Genomic DNA, 26774 nt, shown 5'->3' with positions numbered 1-26774 from the left:
TTTGCAGCTTTCTTGGCCTGAAGCCAGCCCCTACCCTGCATCTTTGGGTGCTAAAAGCGTTTATTACTTTTGAAACCTCGAGTGGGTTGTAGGCATGCCTCCGCTTGCTCACGCCAGTCCCCAGCAGAATAAAACGGGGAGTCCAGAAAGTCCAGGGAGGTCTTTGAGTGTGACTGCGGGCATCCGCCTGCTCACCCCGCCCATCCATTCGGCCACCCGCCTACGCTTTCATGGTGAAGCTACAGTGCCCGGCCCTCCCAGTGAGAAACCCACACTGGGAGTTACTGCAAGTTCGCATCTTGAGCTTCTGAATATTCATGAGCAAAGCAGAAAGGCCAGCGCTGAAGGGTAAGGGGAGGAAAGAGAAATAGTAGTCATAAATATTCATAAAGGCAAGCCACATGCACCAAGGAAAGCAAGGAATGTTAACGAGAAGATGACGTCCGGGTCCTGAGCGTGCCCGCTGTGCGGGTGCCCGGCGCGCGCCACCCTACCCCTCCCCGGAGCCCGGGCACGAGCGCGGGGAGGGGGCAGAGGGGGCGGAGTGGAGGAGGGGAGCCTAGAGCCGGGCGCCGGCGGAGCTGCGAAGGGAGCGCTCTCTGGCTCGCCGCTGCCGCTGCCGCTGCCGCTGCGCTCCGGCCGCTCGCCGCGGCCCTTGGATGGGGGTGTCCAGCTGAGCCCCGCGATCCGCCTGCCTCTGCCAGGACCCGCACAGGTGCCGTCGCGGGGGGCGACCTTTAGTCCGGACCGACCCACTGCCGTGGGTGGGGGGTGGACCGGGTTGTTGAAGGAGGCCCCGCGCGACTTGGGATGCTCCGGTGGGCAGGGCTGGGGGCACCGAGTCTCTGCACCCCATCCTGTCCCATCCTGGAATCGTAAAGGGAGAGTACGAGGGCCATCGCCCTCCTGCCCAGCCCTTCGCGGGAGAGCACGGTGGGCTGCCGTGCCCGGGGCCGTGGGATTCGGGAAGACCCGCATTTTGAGCATCCTCAGAGCCGCGGCCCGCCAGCCAGGGGCGCCCGCGCGTGTGTGTGTGTGTGGCTGGAGGCTGCCTGGTTTGGGGCTGGGGGAGGCAGGGGACGCTGCCGGGTGGTGCTGGAGCAGTGGGTCAGTACCTCCTCCCAGGACTGTCATCTGTTCCGGCTCCCTTACACGCCCCAGCATCTTTCATGCCTGTAAGAACCTGGCCCTCAGCCCGCCCGCGCCCCTCCCTGGGATGCCGAGCCTTTCCCCAGGACCGTGCATTCCTGCAGTGTCAGAACCACTGGCAGCTGCCGCAGACGCTGGCGGAGCGATTGTTTTACTACGAACAGGTCGGAGAAAGGACGAGTGTGATGCTGGTGGGGGCGCACTGCACTCCTGTGGGCCCAGGGCCTCTGGGGGCTGGGGGCGCATCCGACAGAGCCCCCCAGGGGCCTATCAACGCCCTCTCTTCTCCTGTCTTGCCCGTCCCTTCCCTCCTCGCCGCGACACCACCTCCTGACCCCCCATTCGTCCCCCGCGTCCGGGTCTGGTTGGGCCGAAAGGGCCGTGGCCGTGGAGTATGTGTGCGGCCTGTGCGGGGTGAGCCCGGCTTTCTCGGAGCACCAGGCTTTGTGCTGCTTGGAGGGGCCTTTCTTTACCCCGGCAGCCTGGGGGAGGGGATGTGGGAAGAGGGTGGATGGAGCAGCAGGAGGGAGAAGGGGGGAGCAGAACTACAAAGAGGCTGCTGACTTCTATGCGGTGAAATACTCTCTGTCGAAAGGTGCGGCTTGGCACTGGTTTTTGCTGAGCAGCAGTGGGGAAACCGAAGGTGGGTCAGTGGACCATCAGCTTCGGGGACGGTTTGGAGGGCGGTGGGCACATAGGATCATTTGATCTCTGGGGCAAGTAGTGGGAAGAAGGGGAGCTGGAGTGGGGCCTGTGTGGAGATGCAGAGGCCCGGCAGGGGGAGGCATGGTGAATTCTTTGCTGCTCAGCTCAGCAGAGCAGGCACTGGGAAACCGGTACCCGCAGCCTGAGCTGCGGCGACCGTGTATCATTGTGCTGCACGAGAGGCTTGTTTCCTACTGGGTCTCTCTTAAGCTCCCCGCGGTCCTTTCTTTTCCAAATTACACCATCTCTTGGGAGCCTAAATAAACGGAATAGGACATAAGCAAACTGTAGTCCTGCACTCTCGTTCTATGATAAAGAGAAAAAGACTAGACCACCCTCCTATGAGTCCTTTTTTTCTGCCATTCTTCATTTTTATGTTTCTTCAAGTTGATTTTGGAAGTACAGAGGAGGAGGATAAATGCTCAATTGAATTCACCCCAGCTTTAAGGGAAGGAAGCTTCTGAAATGAGCTGTGACTGAAGACAGGCATGAGCTTGCCAAGATACAAGAGTAGGACATCTTATTTGGGGGCAGAGGCACTCCACTAAGAGAGAAGAGGAAAAGGAGGAGAGAAGGGGCACCGTTTAAGAAGGATGGCCAGCCCCAATTCAGGGAGCCCTTCTTGAAGCTGAGGTGGGCCAGATGCTTGCCTCTCACCTCCTCTGCCACAGCCTGGGCTCTTTCTACAAAATCTGGGCTCAGTTTGGGTGTCAAGTGCTTTCAATTTTAGCTTCATCCGCAGCTGGTCAATCATGCAGACCTTCTTGGCGCTTGGGGAGCAAATGAGTTGATGAAAAGAAATCAGGCTATATTGAGAGTTTTCCAGTGATCATGTTTCTGAACTCCAGAGTGAGTGGTGATATCCATTTCTTTTTTTATAATCTTCTAGGTGAATCCATTTTCTCTAGAGCCTGTGCTGAGGACAGGTGCTTTTAGAACAATCTTGCTTGTTGCTATCACTCAAAACTCAATTGTAGTCTTAGATTCTGATTGGATTGCCCTCTTGTTACTGGTTGATGGGATAGATTCTGTTGTTTGCAATCAGCATCCTCCTTGGTATACCTTCTCGTGCCAGCTCCCTTGTCCCCTCCAGGAAGAGTACAGATTTAAAGAAAGTGTGAATATTTGGAATACAAGCTGGTTAGCTTTCATGTCTTGCTGAAATGGAACCAGTGATCTGAGAAGCTTTGACCACATGAATTGAAAATAGCAGGAGTGCCTTAGTAAAAAGCATGATAACATTCATTCAGCGATAGTTCTCTCTTTTGATAAGCATTCTGAAGCATCACACAGGGAATATCTTGGCAAGGGTAGTTTTTATTTTACTTGAAGCACTGTCACCTCACATTTTCATGTAACTATCTTTGCTTTCCTAATATTGTTGACATTTTTGGACACTTCATGTATTCCATACATTGTGCTTAACACTTCAAAGATTGTCTCATTTATTGCACAAAGCAACCTCCAATATAAGTACTATTGTAAACCCCATTTTACAGATGAGGAAATGAAGTCAAAGAGGTTTATAATTTGCCCAGAGTCTCAAAGCTGGGAAGTGATAGGACCAGGATGGGAACCTGGGGCTCTTTCAACACAAATCTCTCGTCTGTAAACCTTTCCCTAATTTCTGTCACACTGAGTGATCTTTTCTAAACTCACTCTTTTGGCACTCAGGGATTCCTAATCTTTTTTGTGCGATGAGCCACTTTAGCAATGTAGAGGAGCGCTTTGGGATCTTTCTCAGAATATGATTTTATCTCTCTTCTTTTTTTTTTTTTGGCCACATTGAGGAGCATGTGGAATCTTAGTGCCCCAACCAGGGATCAAACCTGTGCCCCCCGTAGTGGAAACTCACCGTCTTAACCACTGGACCATGAGAGAATTCCCTGAAATATGCTTTTAAATGCAAAAAATGAAGTGTGGTATATTCAAAGAACCCTCAGGAGTCTGTTGACCATAGGCGAGGAACCTCTGACTGGCAACTAGTTGTGTATTACTTAATAGTTGGGGTGTCCGATATGGTAGCCACTAGCCATACGTGGCTGTTGGACACTTGCAATTTGACTGGTCCAAATGGAGACACAGTGTGAATGTAAAATACACAGTATATTTTGAAGACTTAGTATGAAAAAATAGTGTCAAATGTCTCATTAATATTTAAAAATTTGGATTAGATATTTAAATGGTAATATTTTGGATATATTGGATTGAACTATAATATTCAAATATACAGTTAAATTATTAATTATGTTAATATCTTATTAAAAGTGACTTCCAAAAGTATTAGCTCTATACCAACACTTTCTTTTTAACAGTTGAGGAAATCAAGACCCACAGTACTTCTTACTCAGTCAGACATTGGCAGGTCTGTTGACTCTTGACCCTGTGTTCTTTCTAAGCTGTCATACTGCTTTTGTATCTTTTTGTATTTTGAGGTCTTAATCACGTTGCCTTTGCAAACCATAAATACTCAGAATGTGTTTTGTTGAGATGTGGTGGTAACTGACTCAATCCCAGTAAAATCCCAGGAAGAACTGTCCAGGTCCTCACCTGGCATGCCATCTGCCCTGCTTATGTAGAATTTTAGTTTTAAAGGTAGGGGTGGAGGATGTTTTTGCTCTCTGTTTGCTTCTCCTTGGGTAGTGGTTCCAATTTAAGCATCTGACTGGATCCGTCACCACACAGATAAGAGATGGAAGTTTGGTTGCCTTGCTGTGTTCCAGGGAAGGAAACGGAGTAGGTAGAGAAGGGCATGATAGACAATAAGCTTGTGCAGCCTGCAGTGGAAAATGAAAACTCTGTGAGGGGGACGGAAGATCATTTGTCAGTGAGCACACATTGATTGATTGCCTTGCCGCAGGCCGTGTGTGCTAGAAACCGGGGAGGGTATCCAGAGGATGTTCATGTCCTCGAGGAATTTAAATTAAAATTGGGGAAGGGCTTGGTTGTATACATACGGATAGATAAATCACAGCTGAAGGCCCGGAGCTATTGGGAAATCAAGGGAGGCCTGAATGTACAGCCTTCTGGGGTGCAGTGCCCCAGGTGGCTGTGGAGTCTGGCTTTGGAGGACACGGGTAGTTGGGTCTCTCTCTTACAGGTCACTAATCCACTCTTCTAGTTCCAGACGTAAGCTGTGTGTCTGGAGAAAACTCAGGTACTTGTATGAAAGTCTGTATTAGTGCTCTATTAGTCCACCGTTTATTGATGAGAGTAGTACCACCCAGGTCCATGAAGCCCTGTCCAAAACCCCTGGGGCCAGGCATGTTTCAGAATTGAGATGATCTCAGGTTTTGGAATGCAGTAATAGAGTGCATATTCTGCATATCATCCCTTGGGGGCTGGGGCTGGGCAGCCATCTCTATAATTTAAAAAAAAAATTAAAATTTCTGCAGCAAAACACACTAAATGGGATACATTAAAACCATAAACAGCTCTGTAAGCATGTAGATCAGGTTTAGTTGCCACATGAGTTTAGGTCATGGCAGGTTTTGCCACCAAATAAGTAATGGAAAACTTCCAGGTTATTTATTTGTTTTGGCTGTGCTGTACTACGTGTGGAATCTTAGTTCCCTGACCAGGAATCAGACCCGTTCCCCCTGCGTTGGAAGTGTGGAGTCTCAACTACTGGGCCACCAGGGAAGTTCCTTTTCAATATTTATTAAAATTAAAAAAAATTGCTTATTTGGCTGTGCCGGGTCTTAGTTGCAGCACGCAGACTCTTAGTTTTGGCATGTGGGATCTAGTTCCCTGACCAGGGATCAAACCACGGCCTCCTGCCTTGGGAGTGCATGCAGTCTTAGCCGCTGGACCAGCAGGGAACGTCCCACAAACCTCCAGTTTTGAGAGCACATGGTTAAGGATGTAGACCTATGTTAATCATCACCATCATAATACAAAGAACATAAATGGAACAACATCGATGTTTATTATCTCCCAGGCACTGTTCTAGGCACTTACCTGTGTTTACTCCTTTAACCTTTAGGACAGCCCTTTGAGGTAGGTCCTGCTATTATTTCTGTCTTAAGGAGAATAAAAGAGGAGTAGAGAGAAGTTAAATTACTGCTACGATTACAGCTGGGCAGGAGCTGAGGCGTGAGCAGATGCACACCTAGGCAGGCTGGTCTAGGTGGGCTGCATCCTTAACCTTTGTTAAAGTTAGGCTTTGTTTCTGGGGGCAGGGAATGGAAAGCAGGTGTGTCTCCAAAATGCATGCTTATTAAGTTAGCATTATTCACACTGATAATGACATTCGCACTCGTTAAGGGTATAATAGTGAGGAAGCACAGACAATGGAGCCAGTAAAGCAGGATCTTTGTTTTTAGGGGCTGAGAGTAATGAGTGATTATGTAATAAGTGATTGTGGCTCCTCAACAGAGCTGGCATAAAAGCCCAGTCCAAACTCACATTACCGTGTCTATTTCTTCCAGATAAACGAATCCTGAACGTTGCAGTTTTCTGATTGCTGTGCAAGGATGGAGGCCCCACTGGTGAGTTTGGATGAAGAATTTGAGGACCTTCGGCCCTGCTGCTCGGAAGACCCTGAGGAGAAGCCCCGGTGTTTCTATGGCTCGTCTCCCCACCATCTCGAGGACCCCTCCCTATCTGAGCTGGAGAATTTTTCTTCTGAAATCATCAGCTTCAAGTCCATGGAGGACCTGGTGAATGAATTTGATGAGAAGCTCAACGTCTGCTTTCGGAACTACAACGCCAAGACCGAGAACCTAGCTCCTGTGAAGAACCAGTTCCAGATTCAAGAGGAGGAGGAGACCCTGCAGGATGAGGAGTAAGGCGTCTCAGTTGTTCTCTGTTGTCTCAGATTAGAGCCCTGGGGTCTGGGGCTCCCTGACATAGAACGAGTTTCTGTCCATGGGTTTATGGCATATTACTTATATTTTTGTATCAGTGAGACCGCACCCTGGTAACTGCTCACCTTGTTCCCTTATATCCCTTTACAGTCACCTTTAGAGTTTTCTTAAGTTGAAACCACAAAGGAATAAAGTATTTTTAGGAAAGAGATTTCCTTAGATACAAAATCAAAATTCAGGAGCATGGGAAATTTGGGGGTCTGTCTATTTTCAGCTTTCTTTATATCATAATAATCCATCCAGATATTAGAGATAAGGGCAAGAAAAAAAATGAACTAAGAGGAACTATGTTGTTGAAACAATTTGCTTTACAAAACACCAGAACTGTGAAAATCTCCAAGTTGTTTACACCCCCTCAGGACTGGAAAGATAATCTGCAAAAGTTAAGTACAAATAAGAAAGCATGAACATTGAACCAAGAGACTGGGGAATTACCCTGGACAAAGTAAAGATGATAAGCAGGTGAAGTGGCTTTTGAGTATTCCCTGTGTCACTTAATAGTCACATTCCAGGGTCTTAACCGGAGAAGGCAATGGCACCCCACTCCAGTACTCTAGCCTGGAAAATCCCATGGACGGAGGAGCCTGGTGGGCTGCAGTCCATGGGGTCGCTAAGAGTTGGACACGACTGAGCGACCTCACTTTCACTTTTCACTTTCGTGCACTGGAGAAGGAAATGGCAACCCACTCCAGTGTTCTTGCCTGGAGAATCCCAGGGGTGGGGGAGCCTGGTGGGCTGCCGTCTATGGAGTCACACAGAGTTGGACACGACTGAAGTGACTTAGCAGGGTGTTAACAGAAGTCAGGAACAGAGATTTGAGAAAAGTGCTGTTCAAGAAGGGACTAGAAAGAGAAGAGGGTGTTTGTTGTATGAATTAAAGAAGGTGTTTGGGATATTTAGTAAAAATAGGCATAAATTCCCCATAGGGATAAATATGCATCAACTATTCTTTAGGGATCACACAGGAAATGTCGAGTAGTTGGTAGTGGAAGTTTCAGCCAAAAGAGCAACTGCACTTTGGGTTTCTCTTTTTTATGTACTTGGGGGGAAAAGTTGCCCATAAGTAAGTGGGGGAAGAAGACCCCTTCTACAGCAGGGGTCCCCATCCTACAGGCTGTGGACTGGTACCTCTTGTCAGGTCAGCGGTGGCATTAGATTGGAGATAAAGTACACAGTAAATGAAATGCGTTTGTCATCCCCAAACCATCCTCCCTACTCTCGGTCTGTGGAGAAATTGTCTTGTACAAAATTGGTCCCTGGTGCCAAAAAGACTGGGAACCTCTGCACTACAAGATTGAACCTGATTATATTTAGCAGATAGTTGCTTATTGGAAAACTACTGAGATTGTATCTCTGTGAATATTAGGGCTGTCTGTCTGCCTTACTAGCTATTCTGTCTCCAGTATCTGACACAGTGCGTGGTATGTAGTAAGTGATCAAATCATGTTTTTTGAGTGAATATTGAATGACCTGGATGAGCAATAATAGCTAGCCTCATAGGTACATGTAATGCATTTCCTTTTCTTTTTAATTAATGCTAGCCTGAAGGTACGATCACAAAGGACATTTCACTCTGGTGACCAATACTGTGACTGTGGGCTTCGTGTTTCAATTCAATTTTAAGTTTCAAACTGATTTTTTAGATTCGGAGCCTGTTACAATTTGCTCAACTCCTCGAGGTCATAAAAGAATGGTTCTGGGGCTTTATTATAATACAGAGCTTTTTTGACCATAGTTCACTGCAGTGCGCGATGGACTAGAAACACTATGAACTGCCATTTTTACACTCTCACTCCCTGTGTGACCTTGGGCTCATCGCTTAAGTCTAGTTGACTGTGATGGTGCTCATCTTTGGAACCTTGGAGCTCAGTTTCGATGCAGCAGGGCTAAAGACTGGCTAAGAACCTCATTTCTCACCTCACCCAGGCTGTGCTCTGAAAATTCCTTTGCTTCCAATAGATCATGTCTCCTTGTCTAAACCCCCCTCTGCCTCATTAAGGACAGAGGTTCAACAACCAGGTTCTTACCCTTTTCTAGCACATTAGCAGAGGCCACTCAGTGTGAATTACCATCACATGGGATTATTGGCCTTATCCTGATTTCTCTGACTTGCCTCCTTCATTGACTGCTCAGCTAAATGACTGAAAGCTGAATAATTCTTTAGAGGTAAAATATGATGTGGGGATAGTGTGGTGGGAAGAATCTGGGGAGAGAAATTGAAATACTGTGCTCTCTGGGCATTCAGCGTGTGTTTCATACATATCTAAAGCTTTACTGCTTAAAAATTTGAATCAAAAAAAAAAAGAAAAGAAAAAATTTGAATCAAATTATACAGTTTGTTACACCCATCCAGCTACTTCAACTGTAATATTATGATGGGGTAAAAGAAAAAGATAATTTAATATCCAACCTGGTTAATAGTCTCCTAAGCCCAGCCTTCTTGTTCTAATAAACTTGGTAGGATTTGGTAGTTAGAGGTTTCATCTGCCAATGAATTGCAAGTCTTTTGGATGGGTTAGAACTACATAATGGAAGCTTCAAACAAAAACAATGAAATTCTTAGCCAAAGTAATCTCCTGAGTGAGTGAGTGAGTGAAGTCGCTCAGTGGTGTCCAACTCTTTGCGACCCCATGGAATGTAGCCCACCAGGCTCCTCCTGAAAGATAGCACAAATCAGAAAGCAGGGGGAGTGATTCCCTTTGAAGTTTTGGTTTTTTTTCTTTTCTTCTTCTTGCCCTGCCATGTGGCAGGTGGGATTTTATTTCCTCGACTAAGAATCAAAACTGGACCACCTGCATTGGATGCACAGAGTCTTAACCACTGGATGGGCAGGGAAATCCCAAAGTTTTCATTTGTAACTATTTGGCTCAAAGAGAATTGGCTGAGATATCAACTTATCTCTGCCTTGTCAGGGCATGGAAGTCATTAAAAGAGAGTCAATCTGTATGAAAATATATTTTCACTTTTTTAAATTTAGAAAATACTCCAGAATCTCTTCTCTGCATATGTAGACTCACCCTTTCTTTGTCATAAGAGATCCAACCTGGAGGCCTACCGAGTGGGAATGGTCAGCCTTCACCCCACTTCCTACTTTTCTGGGTTTCCCTGTCTGTCCTCTTACAAGGCCCCTAGTGACAGAGGGGCCAAATATATGAGAACACTGAGTTTCCTGTTCCTCCAATAGAATTACTGAGTTAAAAGTGAAGTGAAAGTGAAGTCGCTCAGTCGTGTCCGACTCTTGCGACCCCATGGACTGTAGCCTATCAGGCCCCTCCATCCATGGGATTTTCCAGGCAAGAGTGCTGGAGTGGATTGCCATTTCCTTTTCCAGGGGATCTTCCTGATCCAAGAATCGAATCCGGGTCTCCCGCATTGCAGGCAGATGCTTTACCGTCTGAGCCACCAGGGGGTCATGTTAAAAATCAAGTTCCCATGATAAGTAAACAGATTGTAGTCAGCCATGCTTTAACTTGAAGACAAGTAAATCCTAAATAATCAGATAGGGAAAGTCGACAGATAGCTGTGGTTTTTAGGAAAGTTAGTTCTCTTCTCAGAGGTTCTGTTTCCCCATGTGGAAGGCAGACATAGTGTGGATTCTTTTGAAGCATTTGAAAGAATCTAAAAAGTTGTTCAAGGTCATTGGTGTGTTAATAATTCGTAATTCATAAGCGTTAACAGCAAAAGTGTACTCATGTTAACACACATCTAAGTGTGGATATTGGCCTGGCTTGAAACCGATAAAACAATGGATGAAGGCAGTACAGCCTAAGAGATGTTACCAAGCTGGAATTCTAATGAGCACCTTACCCTGTCTACCATCGGGTCAGGAATATGTATATGGGTGTGTGTATGTGCAGCAGGATTGATGTAGCCTTGATGGCTATGTTGCCAGTTTCAGACCCAGATTTTAGTGTGCACGTCTTGTCCAACTTCCCTTGTGGCTCAGCTGGTAAAGAATCCGTCTGCAGTGAGAGAGACCTAGGTTCAATCTCTGGGTTGGGAAGATCCCCTGGAGTCAGAAAAGGCTACCCACTCCAGTATTCTGGCCTGGAGAATTCCATGGACTGTATAGTCCATGGGGTTGCAAACAGCTGGACACGACTGAGTGACCTTCACTTTCACTTGTCCAATAAATTCTATTCGCTTTGCTCATCCTCTGCTAGCATCTTTTTCCAGTCCCTAGCCCTCCACGGTAAAAGACAGTTTTGTCATTTCTACAGGTATATGTGTGTGCTCAGTCATTAAGTTCTGTCCTACTCTTTTGCCACCCCATGGACTGTAGCCCTCCAGGCTTCTCTGTCCATGGCATTCCCAGGCAAGAATACTGGAGCAGGTTACCATTTCCTTTTCCAGGGAATCTTCCCTACCCAGGGATCGAACCCAAGTCTCCTGCAACCATGTAAGCCCAAGATATAAAATATGCACTTGAAAAGGCATTTCTATTATTATAGGGACTGAGGAAAGGTGGCATAGTGGTAAAGAGCCTGTCTGCCAATTCAGGAGACATAAGAGAGTCGAATTCAATCCCTGGGTCGGGAAGATCCCCTGTAGTAGGAAATGGCAATCCACTTCCGTATTCTTGCTTGGAGAATTCCAAGACATGGGAGCCTGATAGGCTACAGTCCATGGGTTGCAAAGAGTCGGACACGACTGAAGCAACTGAGCATGCATGAGGGAACAAACTGGATTTCAGGTGTCATGACAGCATAATAACGAGAATTGCGGGAACTTGTTTAATCTGAGTTTTTTTGATGAAAGATAATAGTGGATAGCTTTCAAAGTCTCCTTTCCCTAAGATAAGAGTAAATAGGAGGATTCCTCTCAGGAAGTGAAATTTTACAGTCCACCCAGGGTACTTCTGACAGGGAATACATCTCTTCCCAAGGATCCTGCTTAGGATAGGATGGACAACCTCTCTGGGGACAAAAGTCTAACCCATTCTCTCTCTCCAGAAAGCTTTGTGTTTTCCCCTCCCAGGCCTCTCTTGGTTCCCGGGGCTGCGTGCCTGCCAGTGTGCCTGCCTTTGCCTTCCATTGAACCTTCCCTGGGCTGGAGATCTAAAGAGAAAGCAGGCGTGTACCCCTGCTGACCTTGCCAGTTCTCCTTTCACAGATTGATGAAAGCACCATGTCCAGAATAATGCAGTTATAGACCTTTCACACAGAGGCGGCTGCTGCCCTGCTGTTCTCGGTTGTGATTTTTAACTTGGCATATGTTCTGATGCTCACGAGAATCATAAAATTTATAAAGAATTGGAATAGTCAAGTGGGTAGGAATATAGGCTGTAATAACTGTATTGCCTGGGTTCATATCCTACCTCTGTTATTACTGTGTGAATTTTGATTAATTAACTTCTCTGTGTTTCAGTGTTTTTTTCCTCTGCATCTGCTTTACAGTGTTACTGTGAGGAATGAGTGAATTGATCCACATAGAGAGTTTAGGATAGTACCTGGCTTGTGTTTAGTAATTGCTCAGTAAGGTTGGCTGCTATGGTAATTATTGTTAAACAAGCACTGAATGAATATGGGAAGGCGTGCAAATGATGACAATGAGTCATTCTATTAAAGGTTGCTTATAACCTCAAAGGATAAAAAGTATGTCTGTGAGAAAGGAAGGAGAAAACTTGAAAGAGAACAAGGATGCCTTGAAATCCCAAGGAGATAAAGGTTTAGGGAATTGTCACTAAAAATCTAGAACTAGAAGATGAAATCCAGGGTCTGTTAGTGAAGGCTCAGGTGAGAAAAGTTGCTGCCCTAAATGATTTTAGAGCATCTTCATGTGTCACTTTAAAGATGTAAACAGTTTCAAGGTCATTGGAAAGTGTGTAGTCCCCCATTCAAGGTCCCAGCTTCCACCCTATCTAGGAGAGGCACAGAAGGCTCCTGCCTGTTTTGGGCTTTGCTGAAACAGTTTTCCAGGCACTTGCTGCAGGGTCAGACTTCAAGGTCAGTGCCTGCATGCATGCCGTTCATTCTGAGTGTAACGCCGTGACGCTCGGAGGGTTTGTCTGTTGATCTTCCTGGTGGGTGTGGTGCTGGGACGTTTGTCTTGAAGGCAGCAAATCGTGTTTGCTCCTTGGCGTTCGAGTGCTAACAAGACTTGGATTTAGAATTAGGCTGGATTACTGACGCTCTAATAGTGTTTGATGGAGGCTGGATTGTCACCCGTGTTTAAGATGTAGACGCTCAGTCCTGCTGAATGAATGTCTAATGAACACTTGATGAGCTCTGTGCAAGTGCTTCCTTATAATTGTAGGGGAAAAAATGAATCGGTGGAGAGCCAAAGCAGTGCCATTAAGTTGTGTTTTCCTGATTGCTTTTGTTTCATCACCAAATTGTGTGCATTGTACACTAGGAAAATCTCCCTGTTTATATACTTGTATATTATACATTCCATATTTTATATATGTTAAGAACACTCCCCTCCCTCATTTTATGTATCTGATTTCAAGTGTCTGTGCTCTGACATATATATATATATATACACACACACACACACACACACACACACATCTACTTGTTTATATATCTATATATCTGCTATATATATATATAATGTACACTTATCTTTTCAGCATCGTAAACCATACTTTGTCATGTTTTGATTTGGTCCATTTGTGTACATATTTGCTTGTTTTTAAATGGCTATTTCCTTATATTTGTATAGCTAAATAAAATATCCCTTCTTGCACTTGTTTCACAGGTATCAGTCCTGTTTGATGTGCACAGGCATCTGCAGGAGATTGCATCGAGCCCTCATTATTTCATTACTTCATATTAACTCAAGTGCTGCTGACTTCCATGGAGAGCGTTGTTTTAGGAGCTTGGTTTAATGATTTACATGAACTCTTGCTGTTAACTGATTTATTTATTTTCCTGTGTGTGAAAGTTTGTGACTTCAGGATTTTCCCCAATCCCCTTCCCACTTTTTTCCCCAAGAAAACCTTTCTGAAATTGTGAGTTAAACAAAAAGAATTGTAGAATATCCTTTTTTATAATGTACCTATCAGAAAAATTTTTTAAAAATATAATAAAGGGGACCCCATCTCCCCCCACTAAAAACTAACTGAGTAGGCACTGGTGTGTTTCATATTCCTTTCATATATTTTCCTTAGAGTCTCTGTGGTGGAGACAGGGCACCTTAAACTCTGCATTCCTAGAGGACAGGGTTGTGCCACGCTGGGATCCCCAGAACATTTTGGGTAATAAGAAGCTTAATAACATTGGCATCATCCCCTTACCTCCATTAGGGGTCAAGGAGTTAATTCCTGACTGGATTGTAGGCATCTGAAACTGAAATACAGTTAACCCTTGAACAACAAGGGGGATTAGGGGTACTTACCCCTTACGAAGTGCATTTTTCTGCTATTTATGCCTCAGAAACAAAGGAACTGATAAATGACAAGGGCAGGAAGCTGAAATAGTTTGAAGAGAATCAGGACTCAAACCCTAGTTCTTTTGATTCCACATATTGTGATCTCTAAACTAACACAAACTTTCCCCCGTACTTTTTAGTTAATATAAAGATCTGTGAAATGAAAATATTGGTACTACAATATTCCTTGGAAAAATATCCACATGTAAGTGGATGCTCACAGTTTAAACTCGTGTTGTTCAAGGGTCAGCTGTATCAATAAACCAGACGATGACCTTGTTCTTAATGAGATTCAGCCAGAAAATCTGCCCAGATCAGTCTGTCTCTCTCTTCCTTCCTCTTCCTCTCATTCTTCTCTGCCCATAAGAAAGGAAACATGGACATTTCTTAGATTCATGGGACAGGAGCCATTTGGTTGAGGGGCAGATTTAGTTCTGGAGTAGTTTCTTTATTGCCAGTGGTGTTTTAATTGTAGACGCTACCATTGGTATCTCAATGATGAGAAATTCCTCCTTTTTTTTTTTTTGGCCCTGAAGTTCCTGGCTAGGGTCCATTCCCTTGGCTCCTTCTCTCCTGGTAGTGCCTGAAATTCAGTTTTTAAGCTGCTTCACTCCTACATGCTGGAAGGCAGATGATCTCAGCCTGGCACGCACAGAAGCCTCTCTCCTCCCCCGGCCTAGCTCTTCCTTCCTCCAGGCGGGGCCAGGCCACAGATGTGCGCTAATGAGAGCTTCTCTTTGTTTCCAGGGTTTGGGATGCTCTGACAGACAATTACATCCCTTCACTCTCAGAAGACTGGAGGGACCCAAACATGGAGGCTCTAAACGGCAACAACTCTGACACCGAGGTACCTCTGGGGCCCCTAACTTAACAGGGCTTGAGGAGCTGTGGATTCCAGTTTAAAAAAAAAAAAAAAAAAAAAGCACCCAGTAACTCAGCAGTCTTCCCCATTATGTAACGAAGCTCAACATCATTGCTGGGAAGGCAGGGATTGTGGAGGAAGTGAAAAGTAAGATGAAGGAGGGCATCCAGGGTATATGAGGTGAATGGAATGATTGTAAAATAGTGTAAATGCAGGTCACTTCTGTTGCTCATCTCTGTCCTCAATGTGCAGAATTAGGTGATCTGAAGTAAGACAGGAGGGTGAGTATCACAGGCTTCTTTTGTGTTCAAACAATGATGGTTAAAAAAAAAAATCAGGGTTTACCATCTAAAATGAACAGTTCAGTCCCATCAAAAAACAGTATTGACAACGTGCATGGCTGAATTCCTTTGCTGTCCACCTGAGGCTATCACAACATTATTAATTGGCTATACTCCTATATGGCGCAGAGGTTAAAGCGTCTGCCTGCAATGTGGGAGACCTGGGTTCAATCCCTGGGTTAGGGAGATCCCCTGGAGAAGGAAATGGCAACCCACTCTAGTACTCTTGCCTGGAGAATCCCATGGACGGAGGAGCTTGGTGGGCTACAGTCCACGGTTCGCAAAGAGTCGGACACGACTGAGTGACTTCACTTTCACTTTCATACTCCAATATAAAATAAAAAGTTGAAAAAAGCAGTATTGACAGGCTTGTGACAAGCTCAGGGCCTGGCTAATGGCCACGGTTGGGGCCCAGATAATAAAGAGGTCGTCATGCAATAGAGAGCAATTCTTTTTTTTTTTTTTTTTCCCATATAATTTTTGTTGGCATATAATCGCTTTACAATGTTGTGTTAGTTTCTGCTGTATAGCAGAATGAATCAACTACATGTATATATATCCCTTCCCTCTTGGGCCTCCCTCTAACCCTCTAGGAGGAATTCTTTATGAAACTCAACCAACCAGGCATGCACATGACTGGACCTGAGTCACAGTCTGTGGTTACTGACACCAAAGAAGAAGGTAGCCTACTGGCTTCTGAAAAAAGCAGAAAAGGGAATACTTGTTTTGAGTTGATTTGCATAGGTTACAGGAGCTCCAAAATGTCCCTCCTAGCTGAATATACGTGTAGAAAAGTGTTACTAAATCATATAATGGCTCTGTCCTTGCTCAAAGCCTCATTCTACTCTGCTTAGTTTTCTAGTTTTAGCTGCAAAGCAGATCTGACAATTCCCTATCAAGAAGTGCTGTCACGATTCTGTGGGCTCGGCAAACGAGGGAGGGAGGTGGATCTGATCTTTCTAGGTGCTCCAGGATTGAGTCCAGGGAAGGGCAAGAACCAGATTTCCCTTACCAGGCGATATTTCTGTAGACCATTGCCCAAAATATCACAGCAGAGAGATCAGCAATCAGTTGATTTGTTGAAAGCTGGCTCTATATAGCCTTTCTAACTCTTCTAATGATTAGCTATTCAAAATACCCAGAACCTTGAGGCTTCATTTACTGGGCAAAATAGACTTTGAATCTCAGAGATTTGCTACAATCCTACTTAGCATGGATATAGGATGTCTCAGGTGCTGTTTTGAACTCCTGAGTGCTTTTTTTCCTCTTGCAGTGCTTATATGGATAGTGTTGAGTCCTTACCCAAAATGCAAAGGAGAAGATAAGCAGTAATAGAGTAAACCTCATCACTGAGATGAAATCAGGCCTGTCGTGTGCAAAAGGCAGATTTTGCTTTATTATCTCCTTTGTCACCTTTCTAACTCATTTTGTGGATTTAGCCAAAAAATATATAAGATAACCTCCCCTTCGAAAGGACTCTAATTTATCCTCACTTGCAGATTTCCCTTAAAAGGGTTAATATTTCAGGGGAAACTGAGTGACCCTGGGAAAGATGATCTTGATCTCCTCATAGAGTTTTCTCTATCTAACCCACGGAAAAGGATGGGGTAGCAATAACGGATGGATTAAGGCTGTTTTATTTCAGCCTCCTTTATTATCTGTGTTCATTACAGCAGAAGCCCTTTTCACTGACCTCAGTTTAAATCACTTGCTATGTTACCCATGCTCTGTATTCCTTCTGTAAAACATGGTGACCAAACACCCTTGGCATGCAGTGTCCCCACGGCTGGTCGGCCTCTCTCTCTGCCAAGTCCTCTTCTCTCTACTTCTGCTTAGTTCATTGCCAAGGATCAGTTATATTTGCTTTCAAACCTGTTCATGCTTGTCCTTGTGACTATAACCAATTTAATGAAATAGAAGCTGTAGGGTTATGACTGCAAAGAGGGTCATTTTTGCTTTTATAAAATTAAAGTAACACATGTAAGTAATTTTAAAAGTCAAATCATGCTTTTAAAATAATAGGAGACAACAAAAAATACACACAGCAGCCCCTGACTTACCTTTCCCTGTTCCACAGAGGCAGCCACATCTGCTGTTTTTAGTTATTTTTTGGTCAGGCATCTACAGTTTCCTAAATAACACTTTTATATTGCTATTTCTTTGATTATTTAAAAAAGCAATTTTGTTTGTTATCTATTATGGAAGAGAAGATTTAATTCTTTTGCATCACCTCAAATACTCCCATTTGGCCTTCCCTCTTGTCACCAATTTATCGTTAAATCAATCTTATGTATAGATACTGGGCTTCCTGATGGTTCAAATGGTAAAGAATCTGTGTCCAATGCGAGAGTGCTGGGCTTGATCCCTGGGTCAGGAAGATCCCCTGGAGAAGGGAGCAGCTACCCACTCCAGTATTCTTGCCTGGAGAATCCCATGGACAGGGGAACCTGGTGGGCTACAGTCCGTGGGGTCAGAAAGAGTCGGACAGGACTGAGCGAGACGGGAAGAGGATATGTAAATACAAGTATAACTGAGTAAATACTCTTTGTTGCTGAATCATGGAGTTTTTAAAAAAAATACTTCCTGTCTTAACTCGGAGTGAAAAATTGCCTTGGTTTTCATTTGCTTAGTTTCCTGTACATCTATCATCAGTTCAACTCCAAATTCTGAGTGAACTCTAAATCTCATATATATATTTTTAAAATCAGATAGTCTTTTAATTTTTAAAATTAATTTAAAAAAATCAAAATTAGTACCCTCTATCTTTCTTCTCTAAACGAATATGGTTGTATTCCAGATCTAGTGCACAGCTCTTGTCTTGGGAATTCTTCTTGCCTCTCTCTCCTGTCCTGATTGCCATATTTTTATCTTTCTGGGTGTATTCTCTTGTTCTAGTGAAAATAAATTCAGTATATTCTTAAGAAAGGGTGGAAGGAATGTATTTGTTAGAATAGATGAGCGTGTTTTTATTTTCCTGTCATACATGTGACTGAGAATTTGACTTGATAGAGTTATTTTAGGTTGCAAAGGAATATTTACTTAAAATTGCATAGTACCATTCTCTTATCTTGTAGCTTTCAGTCACTATTGAGAAACCCCAAATCCATTCTGATTCTTTGTCTTTTATATGTGACTCTCTTTTGGTTCTCTTTAGAAGCTTTGAGGATATTCTCTTTTTCCTTTCTCATTTCTTTTACAGTAATGTGCCTTAGAGTGAGCTGTGTTTTTTTCATCCATCCTGCTTTATACTCCGTGGCCCCTTTCAACCTGGAAGCTCATGACTTTAACTTGTGGGATGCTTTCTTGTTATTTCTCTGAAGACAAACTGTTTCTGTTTTCTGCCTCTATTGAGATGATTATATGGTTTTCTCCTTTCTTATGTCAATGTGATGAATTACATGAATTGATTTTCAAATGTTAAATCAACCTTGCGCTCTTGAGATTAAACTCACAGCTTTACTGAAGAATAATTGGCATGCAGTGAACGGCACATGTTGAACTGTGCAGTTTGCTAGGTTTTGACTTATGTTTCTTATGTTTATGTCTGTGAGACCATCACCACAAGATATTAAGCAAGATAGGAAGCATGTCTACATATCCATCGCTCTTCCTTCCACCCCCTATCTTCAGGCGACCTGATTCTGTCACTGTAGATCAGTTTGCATTTTTTAGAATTTTGTATAAATAGAATCATGAAGCATGCACTCTTTTTGTCTTTTTTTAAAAATTCAGTATAATTATCTAGATATTCATTCATTTAATTGCATGTATCTACATTCATTCCTTTCTATTGCTGAGTAGTATTCCATTATATGGATATACCATTATTTTCCTATTCATTCACCTGTTAATGGACATTTGGGTTGTTTCCAGCCTTTGAATATTGCAAATAAAGCTATTATGAACATTCCGGTGTAAGTCTTTTTGTGGACATATGTCTCTGTTTTTCTTGGATAAAATTCTATGAGGGAAATGATTGGGTCATATTGTAAGTGTATGTTTCACTTTTTAAGGAACTGCCAAACGGTGTTCCAGTTTAGAACTCAAATTACCCCACCAACCCTTGGCATGCACAGCCTTTTTGATTTTAGTCATTTGAGTGGGTATAGAGCAGCATCTTATTTTGATTTTAATTTGCATTTCCCTGATAATATATGATGTTGAGCATCCTTTCATGTATATCCTCTTTGGTGAAGTGCCTGTTTAAATCTTTTGCCCGTTTTCTTAGTGGGCTGTTTGTGTTATTATGGAGATGTTCGAGTTCCTCATGTTAAAAGATAAAATGAAGCATATTAAATCTTTGACAGTTTATTTGAGCAAAAATCTGTTGAAATCTGACAGTGCCAAACCCAAAGTGGTTAAGAGTGCTCTGCCCACAGAAGTCAGAGGAAGGACTTTTACAGAGAAGAGGTGGAAGCAAAGGAAGGAAATAAGTTGATTGGTTCTAGTTTGAGTGGTTGTATTATTTGGGAAAATCTGATTGGCTGTTTGTGAGTGGTTGTCCTTTGGTTTGATTCCTAACTTTGAGGCATTGGGGGTTTTGGTTTTGCTTTGCTTAGGAACCTCCTGAAGCATTGAAGTCACCTTAGCCTAATGGTCTCTTTGTTTAATTAATTAAACACGTACATTCTAGATACAGATCCTTTGTTTGTTGTATGTTTTGTGAATATTTTTTTCCTGTCTAAGAAAGTTAGAACTTTCTTAACATTATCTTTTGAAGAGAAAATGTTCTTTTAAATGAGACAAAATCCAATTTATTCAGTTTTAAAACAGCTTGTACTTCTCATGTAGTATTTAAGAAATTGCCAAGCCCAACATCACTAAGATTTTTTCCTTTCTCCTAGAAGTTGTGTAGTTTTAGCTTTTATATGATTTATGATCCATTTCAAGTTAGTTTCTGTATACGGTGTTAGGCTAGGTCAGGGTTCATTTTTTGTGCATGGGTATGGCTATCTAGTTGTTTCAATACAATTCATTGGAATATTATCTTTTTCATATTTGATTGTCTTGGCATCTTTGTTGAAAATCAGTTGACCTAAATGTGCGGACCTATTTCTGAATTCTCGATCATGCATCTATCTGAGTGCCAATACTCTACTGTCTTTGTTACTGTAGCTTTATGGTAACGTCTTGACAGAAAGCATATGTCTTTCCACTTTGTTCTGTTTTTTCAAAGTTGCTTTGGCTATTTTAGGTCCTTTGCATTTCCATATAAATTTTGGAATCACCTGATAAATTTGTACAAACAAACTTGCCAGAAGTTCAACTGTGATCGTGTTAAGTCTATGGAACAATTTATGTGTATAGATCAATTCTTTATGTTAATGTGATGAGTTACTGCACTGGGTCTCCATTGCTGCGTGCGTGGGCTTTCTCTAGCTGTGAAGAGCAGGGGCTACCCTTCGTTGTGGTGTGCAGGCTTCTTAGTGCAGTGGCTTCTCTTGTAAAGCACAAGCTGTAGGTGCTCAGGCTCAGGAGCTGCAGTGCGTGGATGTAGTTGCTCCGTGGTATGTGGCATTCTCCTGGACCAGGGATCAAACCCGTGTCGCCTGCACTGGCAGGCAGACTCTTATCCACTGTGCCACCAGAGAAGTCCCTTGTTAACATTTTATTAAGGATTTTTGCTTCTATGTTCATAGGACTCTTTTAGTTTTCTTCTCTTGTAATGTCATAAAATGAGTTAGAAATTTTTATTCTATTTTCTGAAAAAGTTTCTGTTATGCTGGTATTATCTCTTCCTTAAATGTTTGATTGACTATACCAGTGAAACCATCCTTCTCTGTGAAAGTTGTTTTTTTTTTCTGTGAAAGTTTTTGATTACCGATTTAATTTCTTTAATAGATATAAGGCTATTCAGATTTTCCATTTCTTGCTGATTTTCTTTAATTTTGGTAAATTGTGTTTTTCAAGGAATTTATTCATTTAATCTAAGTCATTGAATGTACTGATCACAAAGTTGTTTCTGATATTCTCTTATTCTTTCAATGTTAATAAGAGCTAGAGTGATGGTCCCTTTCTTATTACAGATACTGTTGATTTGTGTTTTCTCTCTCCTTCTGTCCCTTCCCCTCACCCCCACTGCATCAGTTTATTTATGAGTTTATCACTTTTATTAATTTTCCCAGGGAACCACTTCTGTTTTTTTTTCCTTTGCTGTTTTTTCATTTTCTGGTTTGTTTATTTCTTCCCTTACCTTTACTGTACCCTTCTTTGTGCTTAAACTAGGGTTTTACTTCACCGTTCGTTTCTTTAAGCTTCTAAGATGGGAGCCTGTGGCTTCCTTGGTGGCTCAGCAGTAGAGAATCTGCCTGCCAATGCAAGAGACTTGGGTTTGACTTCTAAGTCAGGAAAATACCTTGAGAAGGAAATGGCAACCCACTCCAGTGTTCTTGCCTGGGAAATTCCTTGAGCAGAGGAGCCTGGCGGATTACAATCCATGGGGTCACAAAGAGTCGGACACGACTTACTGACTAAAAGCAGCAACAAAGGTGGGAGCTTAGATCCTATTTCAAACTTAGAAAAAATGATTTTGTTCCATTTGGGCTACAAAGTACCACAGACTGGATGGCTTATGAACAATAGAAATTTACTTCTCACTGTTAGGGAGGCTGGATATCCACAATCAGGGTGCCAGAACGGTTGGTTCTGTTAAAGGGCCTCTTCCAGCTTGAAGACTGCCAACTTCTGGCTGTGTCCTCACAGGACACATTGTGCAAGGGAGCTCTGGGAGCCTCTTTGATAGGAATACAGACCCATTCACGAGGGTCCCACCCTCCTCCGCACCTCCCCAAGGCCCTACTTCCTAATGCCATCACACTGGGGGCTAGGATTTCAACATACGTGTTGGGAGGACACAAACATTCAGACCATAGTCATAACACAGCATCTTAAAACAGGAAAGTTTTAAGCATTGCCTCAACTGAATCCGCAGTTTTAATATGGTGTGTTTTCATTATCATTCAGTTCAGAATATTTTACACTTTTCTCTTGTGCTTTCTTCTTTGTCCCATGGGTTACTTAGAAAAATGTTTATAGATATCATTTTGTCATTGATTTCTAATTTAGTCAGAGAACAAAATCTGTACAAATAAATCTTTTAAAATATACTGAGACTGATGTATGACCAAGCGTATGTTGTATCTTGGTGAATGTACCGTGTGCCATTGAGAAGAATGCTTATTTTGCAATCGGTTGTGATGTTTGTACAGGTCAACTGGATTAAGGTGGTTTATCGTGCTGTTGGACTGTCCTATATCCTGATTTTTTTGTCTCTTTGTTTTATCAGTCATCAAGAAAGAAGTGTTAAAATCTCCAATTATTAATATTAAATCATGGATTTGTCTGTTTCTTTAGTTCTGTTAGTTTTTGTTGTACATATTTTGAAGATCTGTTATTAATTACACACACTTTTATTATTGTTGTATATTCCTGATTGACCCTTTTATCATTATGATATGTCTTTTAATTTTATTTATTTACCTATTTTTGGCTGTGCTGGGTCTTCATTGCTGTGCGGGGTTTTCTTTAGCTGCAGATAGCAGGGGCTATTCTCTGTATGTGGCGCGTGGGCTTCTCACTGCAGTGGCTTCTCCTGTTACAGAGCATGGGCTCTAGAGCATAGGATCAATAGTTGTGGCGCACTGATTCAGTTGCTCTGCGGTGTGTGGGATCCTCCTGGACCAAGGATCGAACCTTCCTGTGTCTCCTGCATTGGCAGGTAGATTCTTTACTCCTGAGCCACTAGGGAAGCCCTGAAATATCCTTCATCTCTGGTAATACTCCTTGTTTTGAAATCTACTTTGTCTGATATGAATTTAACCACAAAAGCTTTCTGTTGCTGTTAGGTAAACATTTTTCAATCCTTTTACTTTTCACCCATCTGTGTCTTTAAAAATATATCTTTTATAGATTATATGTAGTTGGCTCTTTTATATTTAGTCTGACCATGATGATCTGTGCTTTTTAGTTTATTGTGTTTAGTTCATTTGCATAGTGTTTAATTCATTAACTTTTAATGTTAATAGTTTGTGTTTAGGCATACCATCTTGCATTTCTATTTGTTCCACCTGGGTTTTTCTTTTATTGTTGGTATTCCTCTGTTTCACCTTCTCTGCCTTCTTTTGGGTTAATTGAATACTTCTGGTCTTCCATTTTATTTCTGCCATGGATTTTTGGTTATACTTCACTCTTTTATTAATTTAAAAATATTTTTTAAATTATGAAAAAATATGATAACACTTTCATATTATCATGTCATATCATATAAAAGTACAATATGAAAGTTTACAGGAAAATCAAAAAATACAGAACAAAGTTACATATAGTCCCACTATATCTTAAATTATTTTTAAGCAAATAAATTAAGATTTTTAATTGGAATTTCAATATCAAACTCTCAAAAATTAATAGAATGAATATAAGAGAAATAGAAGAATACAGTAGACTTGAAAAGCACTGTGAACCAATTCAATATAAGTAAGATTTATTCACTTTTCACACAATAAGAATACAAATTCTATTCAAGTTCCCATACAGTGTAAACTAGGAGACACTGGAATATATCCAGGGACATAAAACAAGCTGCAAAAATTTCATGGGATCTGGGGACGTATGAGTTAGGTATAGCTCCCATGTTACCAGGAACTCAATAGCTTTCACACATGCCTGACTCTTTGTGACCCTGTGGACTGTAGCCCACTAGGCTCCTCTGTCCATGGGATTATCCAGGCAAGAATACTAGCGTGGGTTCCTAGTCTCTCCTCCAGAAGATCTTCCAGACCCAGGGATCAAACCTGGGTTTCCTGCATTGCAGATGGATTCTTTTACTATCTGAGTCATCAAGGAAGCCCTCACAAGCTTACAATTCATTTCAAATCTTGTTTTGCCCACGCCTGACAAATCAGACTAGTACACTGTACAACAGAGAGAAAAGAGAAGGCTCTAATTAGGAGTCATCCATGCTGCTGCCCAGCTTCCATGCTTCCATAATGTCTGAATGGCAAGAAGGGTCAATGCCTAAAAACTCTCTCCCCGCCTTCACCAGGAGCCCAGGGGGAGGACCTTGGGCAGGGGGCTGGGGTAGTTGAAAGATGCAGTATTAACAGTCAGTGAGGTAAACTCGCTAAAATTGGCCATATCTCAGAAAATGTAAATATTCCATTTAAAAAATAGATTTACTAGGACAAAAATTCTGCTTAGAGACTGACTCACACTGGCTGTCAGATGCTTATATATTATTATGAAAAATAATCCAAACAAGAAAATAAAACTTTCTGAAGTTAGGTAGGAGCCTAACTCCTACCACAGGATTTCCTAGCCCTAAAGAAAGTTCTACCATGAGAGAGTAGCTGTGAAGAAGCCTACAGGAGTTTCCTTCTACACAGCTGGGAGCTGTGGGAAGCAGGCATGTACCACAGGCGGTGGGCTTGGCAGAGAGAGGAGCATATGGGTTCAACAGCAGAAATAGATGTCACCATCTGGCACAAAAGCCCCTCAAATAATCCCATTACCTCGCTGTCCTACCCCTTACCCAGGTTGAGAGCAGATGGCCTTTGAGATTTTTGTTTTTGTTCTTTTATGACATAGTCCTGGTTTTAAGCAAAAGTAGATAGAAGGCGATACATTGTTGGGGGTGCCTGCCAAGGTAGAGTTTAAGGAAACGGGGAGATGTTTCTGAGGATGGATTCCCTCTGACATGACTGCTTGGACTGGAACAGGGGTGTTTCCTGGGGGTGCTAATTAGAACAGGAAATGTGTAATCCCCAGTAGTCAGACAGACCAGCATGCCAGCTGTTGGTGTACAAGTGAAATTGATTCCTGGATGAGAGGTGTCTGCAGAAAGATTTCCTGGAGGCACTTCTTGCCAGGCTGGAGATGACTTTCAAATGAGACTCCTGGACACAGACAGCTTGTTAGTTTGTTAATGGCTAGTTGTTCAGTCACTCAGTCGGGTCCTACTCTGCGACTCCACGGCAGCACTCCAGGCTTCCCTGTCCTTCACTATCTCCTGGAGTTTGCTCAAACTAATGTCCATCGAGCTGGTGATGCCGTCCAATCATCTCATCCTCTGTCTCCCCCCTTCTTCTCCTGCCTGCAGTCTTTCCCAGCTTTGTGCTTATTTGTGCAGGATTTGACCAGCAGTACCAGGCCTCTTGGGACACAGATAGCAAAGTCAAACACGTTGTGAATACCTTGCCGGGCTTCAACATCTAGAACCTCGATGGTTGTTGACTTTCAGTCTTGCTTGGGATGGAATTTTGGAGACAGTGCAAATATTTCAGTATTTGCTATTGCCGTTGGAGTTTGTTCTTTGGTTTGTGTGGTCAGGTTGTTCCATGGCATGTCCTGTGGAGCTCTGACACATCCATCCTTCATCAGCTATGACACCATGCCTAGATTCCAACACGATGACTTTTTGTCAGATTTTAAAAGCATGACTATTTGGGCTGGAACAACTCACCCTTTATGATATCTGCATGCTAAGTGGCTTCAGTTGTATCTGACTCTGTGTGACACTATGGACTGTAGCCCGCCAGGCTCCTCTGTCCATGGGATTCTCCAGGCAAGAATACTGGAGTGGATTGCCATGCCCTCCTCCAGGGACTCTTCCCGACCCAGGGATCAAATCCATGTCTCCTCATTGGCAGGCAGGCTCTTTACCACTAAAGCACCATCTAAAGTAAAATCTGGAAACAGAGTCCCATTTGAAACTCCTTATATAAACAGATGTGCCTTTGCTGCAGGAGTTGGTTGCCATTATTATTCACCTTGAGAAGGTTCCTTGTTCACCTGAAGGTGACCTGTCTATGGGTTAAACAACTATACTTCTTCCCTTGGGTGAGAATGGTGCTGGCTACACATGCCTTACTGTCTTTTTCTGACCATGTTGGACCCAGTGATGTATGCTGTATGGACAGAGTATTCTTGGAATTGAATGAAACTCTGCACACCTCTCAGATTCTCTCTTTACACAGTGGATAGCCAGGGTGGTCTCTGCCAGTGCCATCTGTTCTAGAGACTGGAGAGAATCCTAGTTCTGCTGATGGTCAATCAAAATTCCATCCCCCTTCTTTACCCCTTTCAGATCCATGAGAAAGAAGAGGAAGAGTTCAATGAGAAGAGTGAACACGATTCTGGAATCAATGAGGAGCCTCTACTCACAGCAGATCAGGTATGAATATGTCTTGGTTCTTGGGACTTTTAGTTCTTTTGATAGAGAAAAAGTTTGAGTACGCACTTGCCACATCCTTTTAAGGTGACAGAAAAATGTGTGGTCTTGTGGTGGCTATGTCCTGACTGAGAGTGTGTTTGATAAGGGATTGCATGTCTCTTTAAGACTCAGTTTACCCACCTGCAATAAATGGGAATGTAACTCCTGACATGTGTGTCGGGTGGGGTCCGTGTTTGGTAACAGCCAGAGAGGGGCCCAGCATTTACTGCCTCCATTTCCTGGAGGCAGTAAACCTTTTTATTGCC

The 26774-nt window shown here is 43.0% G+C and overlaps 1 protein-coding gene across 3 annotated transcripts in view; it reads left to right on the top strand.

The window, feature by feature from the left end:
* Positions 1–243: 243 nt before the first annotated feature.
* Positions 244–26774, top strand: part of FEZ1 (fasciculation and elongation protein zeta 1) — a 42935-nt gene continuing 16404 nt past the window's right edge. Inside the window, exons 1-4 of one of the 3 annotated variants that reach the window (XM_070365102.1) lie at positions 244–348; positions 6285–6640; positions 14844–14943; positions 26383–26469. In XM_070365102.1, coding sequence (XP_070221203.1) covers positions 6330–6640; positions 14844–14943; positions 26383–26469 — 498 coding nt within the window. In that variant the 5' untranslated portion in view covers positions 244–348; positions 6285–6329. Of the gene's footprint in view, positions 349–452; positions 716–1157; positions 1314–6284; positions 6641–14843; positions 14944–26382; positions 26470–26774 lie in introns of those variants that run through there. The other 2 variants (XM_070365100.1, XM_070365101.1) reach the window with 2 other exon arrangements.

The sequence above is a fragment of the Bos mutus genome, chromosome 29, assembly GCF_027580195.1.
Source record: "Bos mutus isolate GX-2022 chromosome 29, NWIPB_WYAK_1.1, whole genome shotgun sequence".
Lineage (NCBI taxonomy): Eukaryota > Metazoa > Chordata > Mammalia > Artiodactyla > Bovidae > Bos > Bos mutus.
Note: the sequence above shows the minus strand (reverse complement) of the source record. Positions and strands in the feature narration are given on the sequence as shown.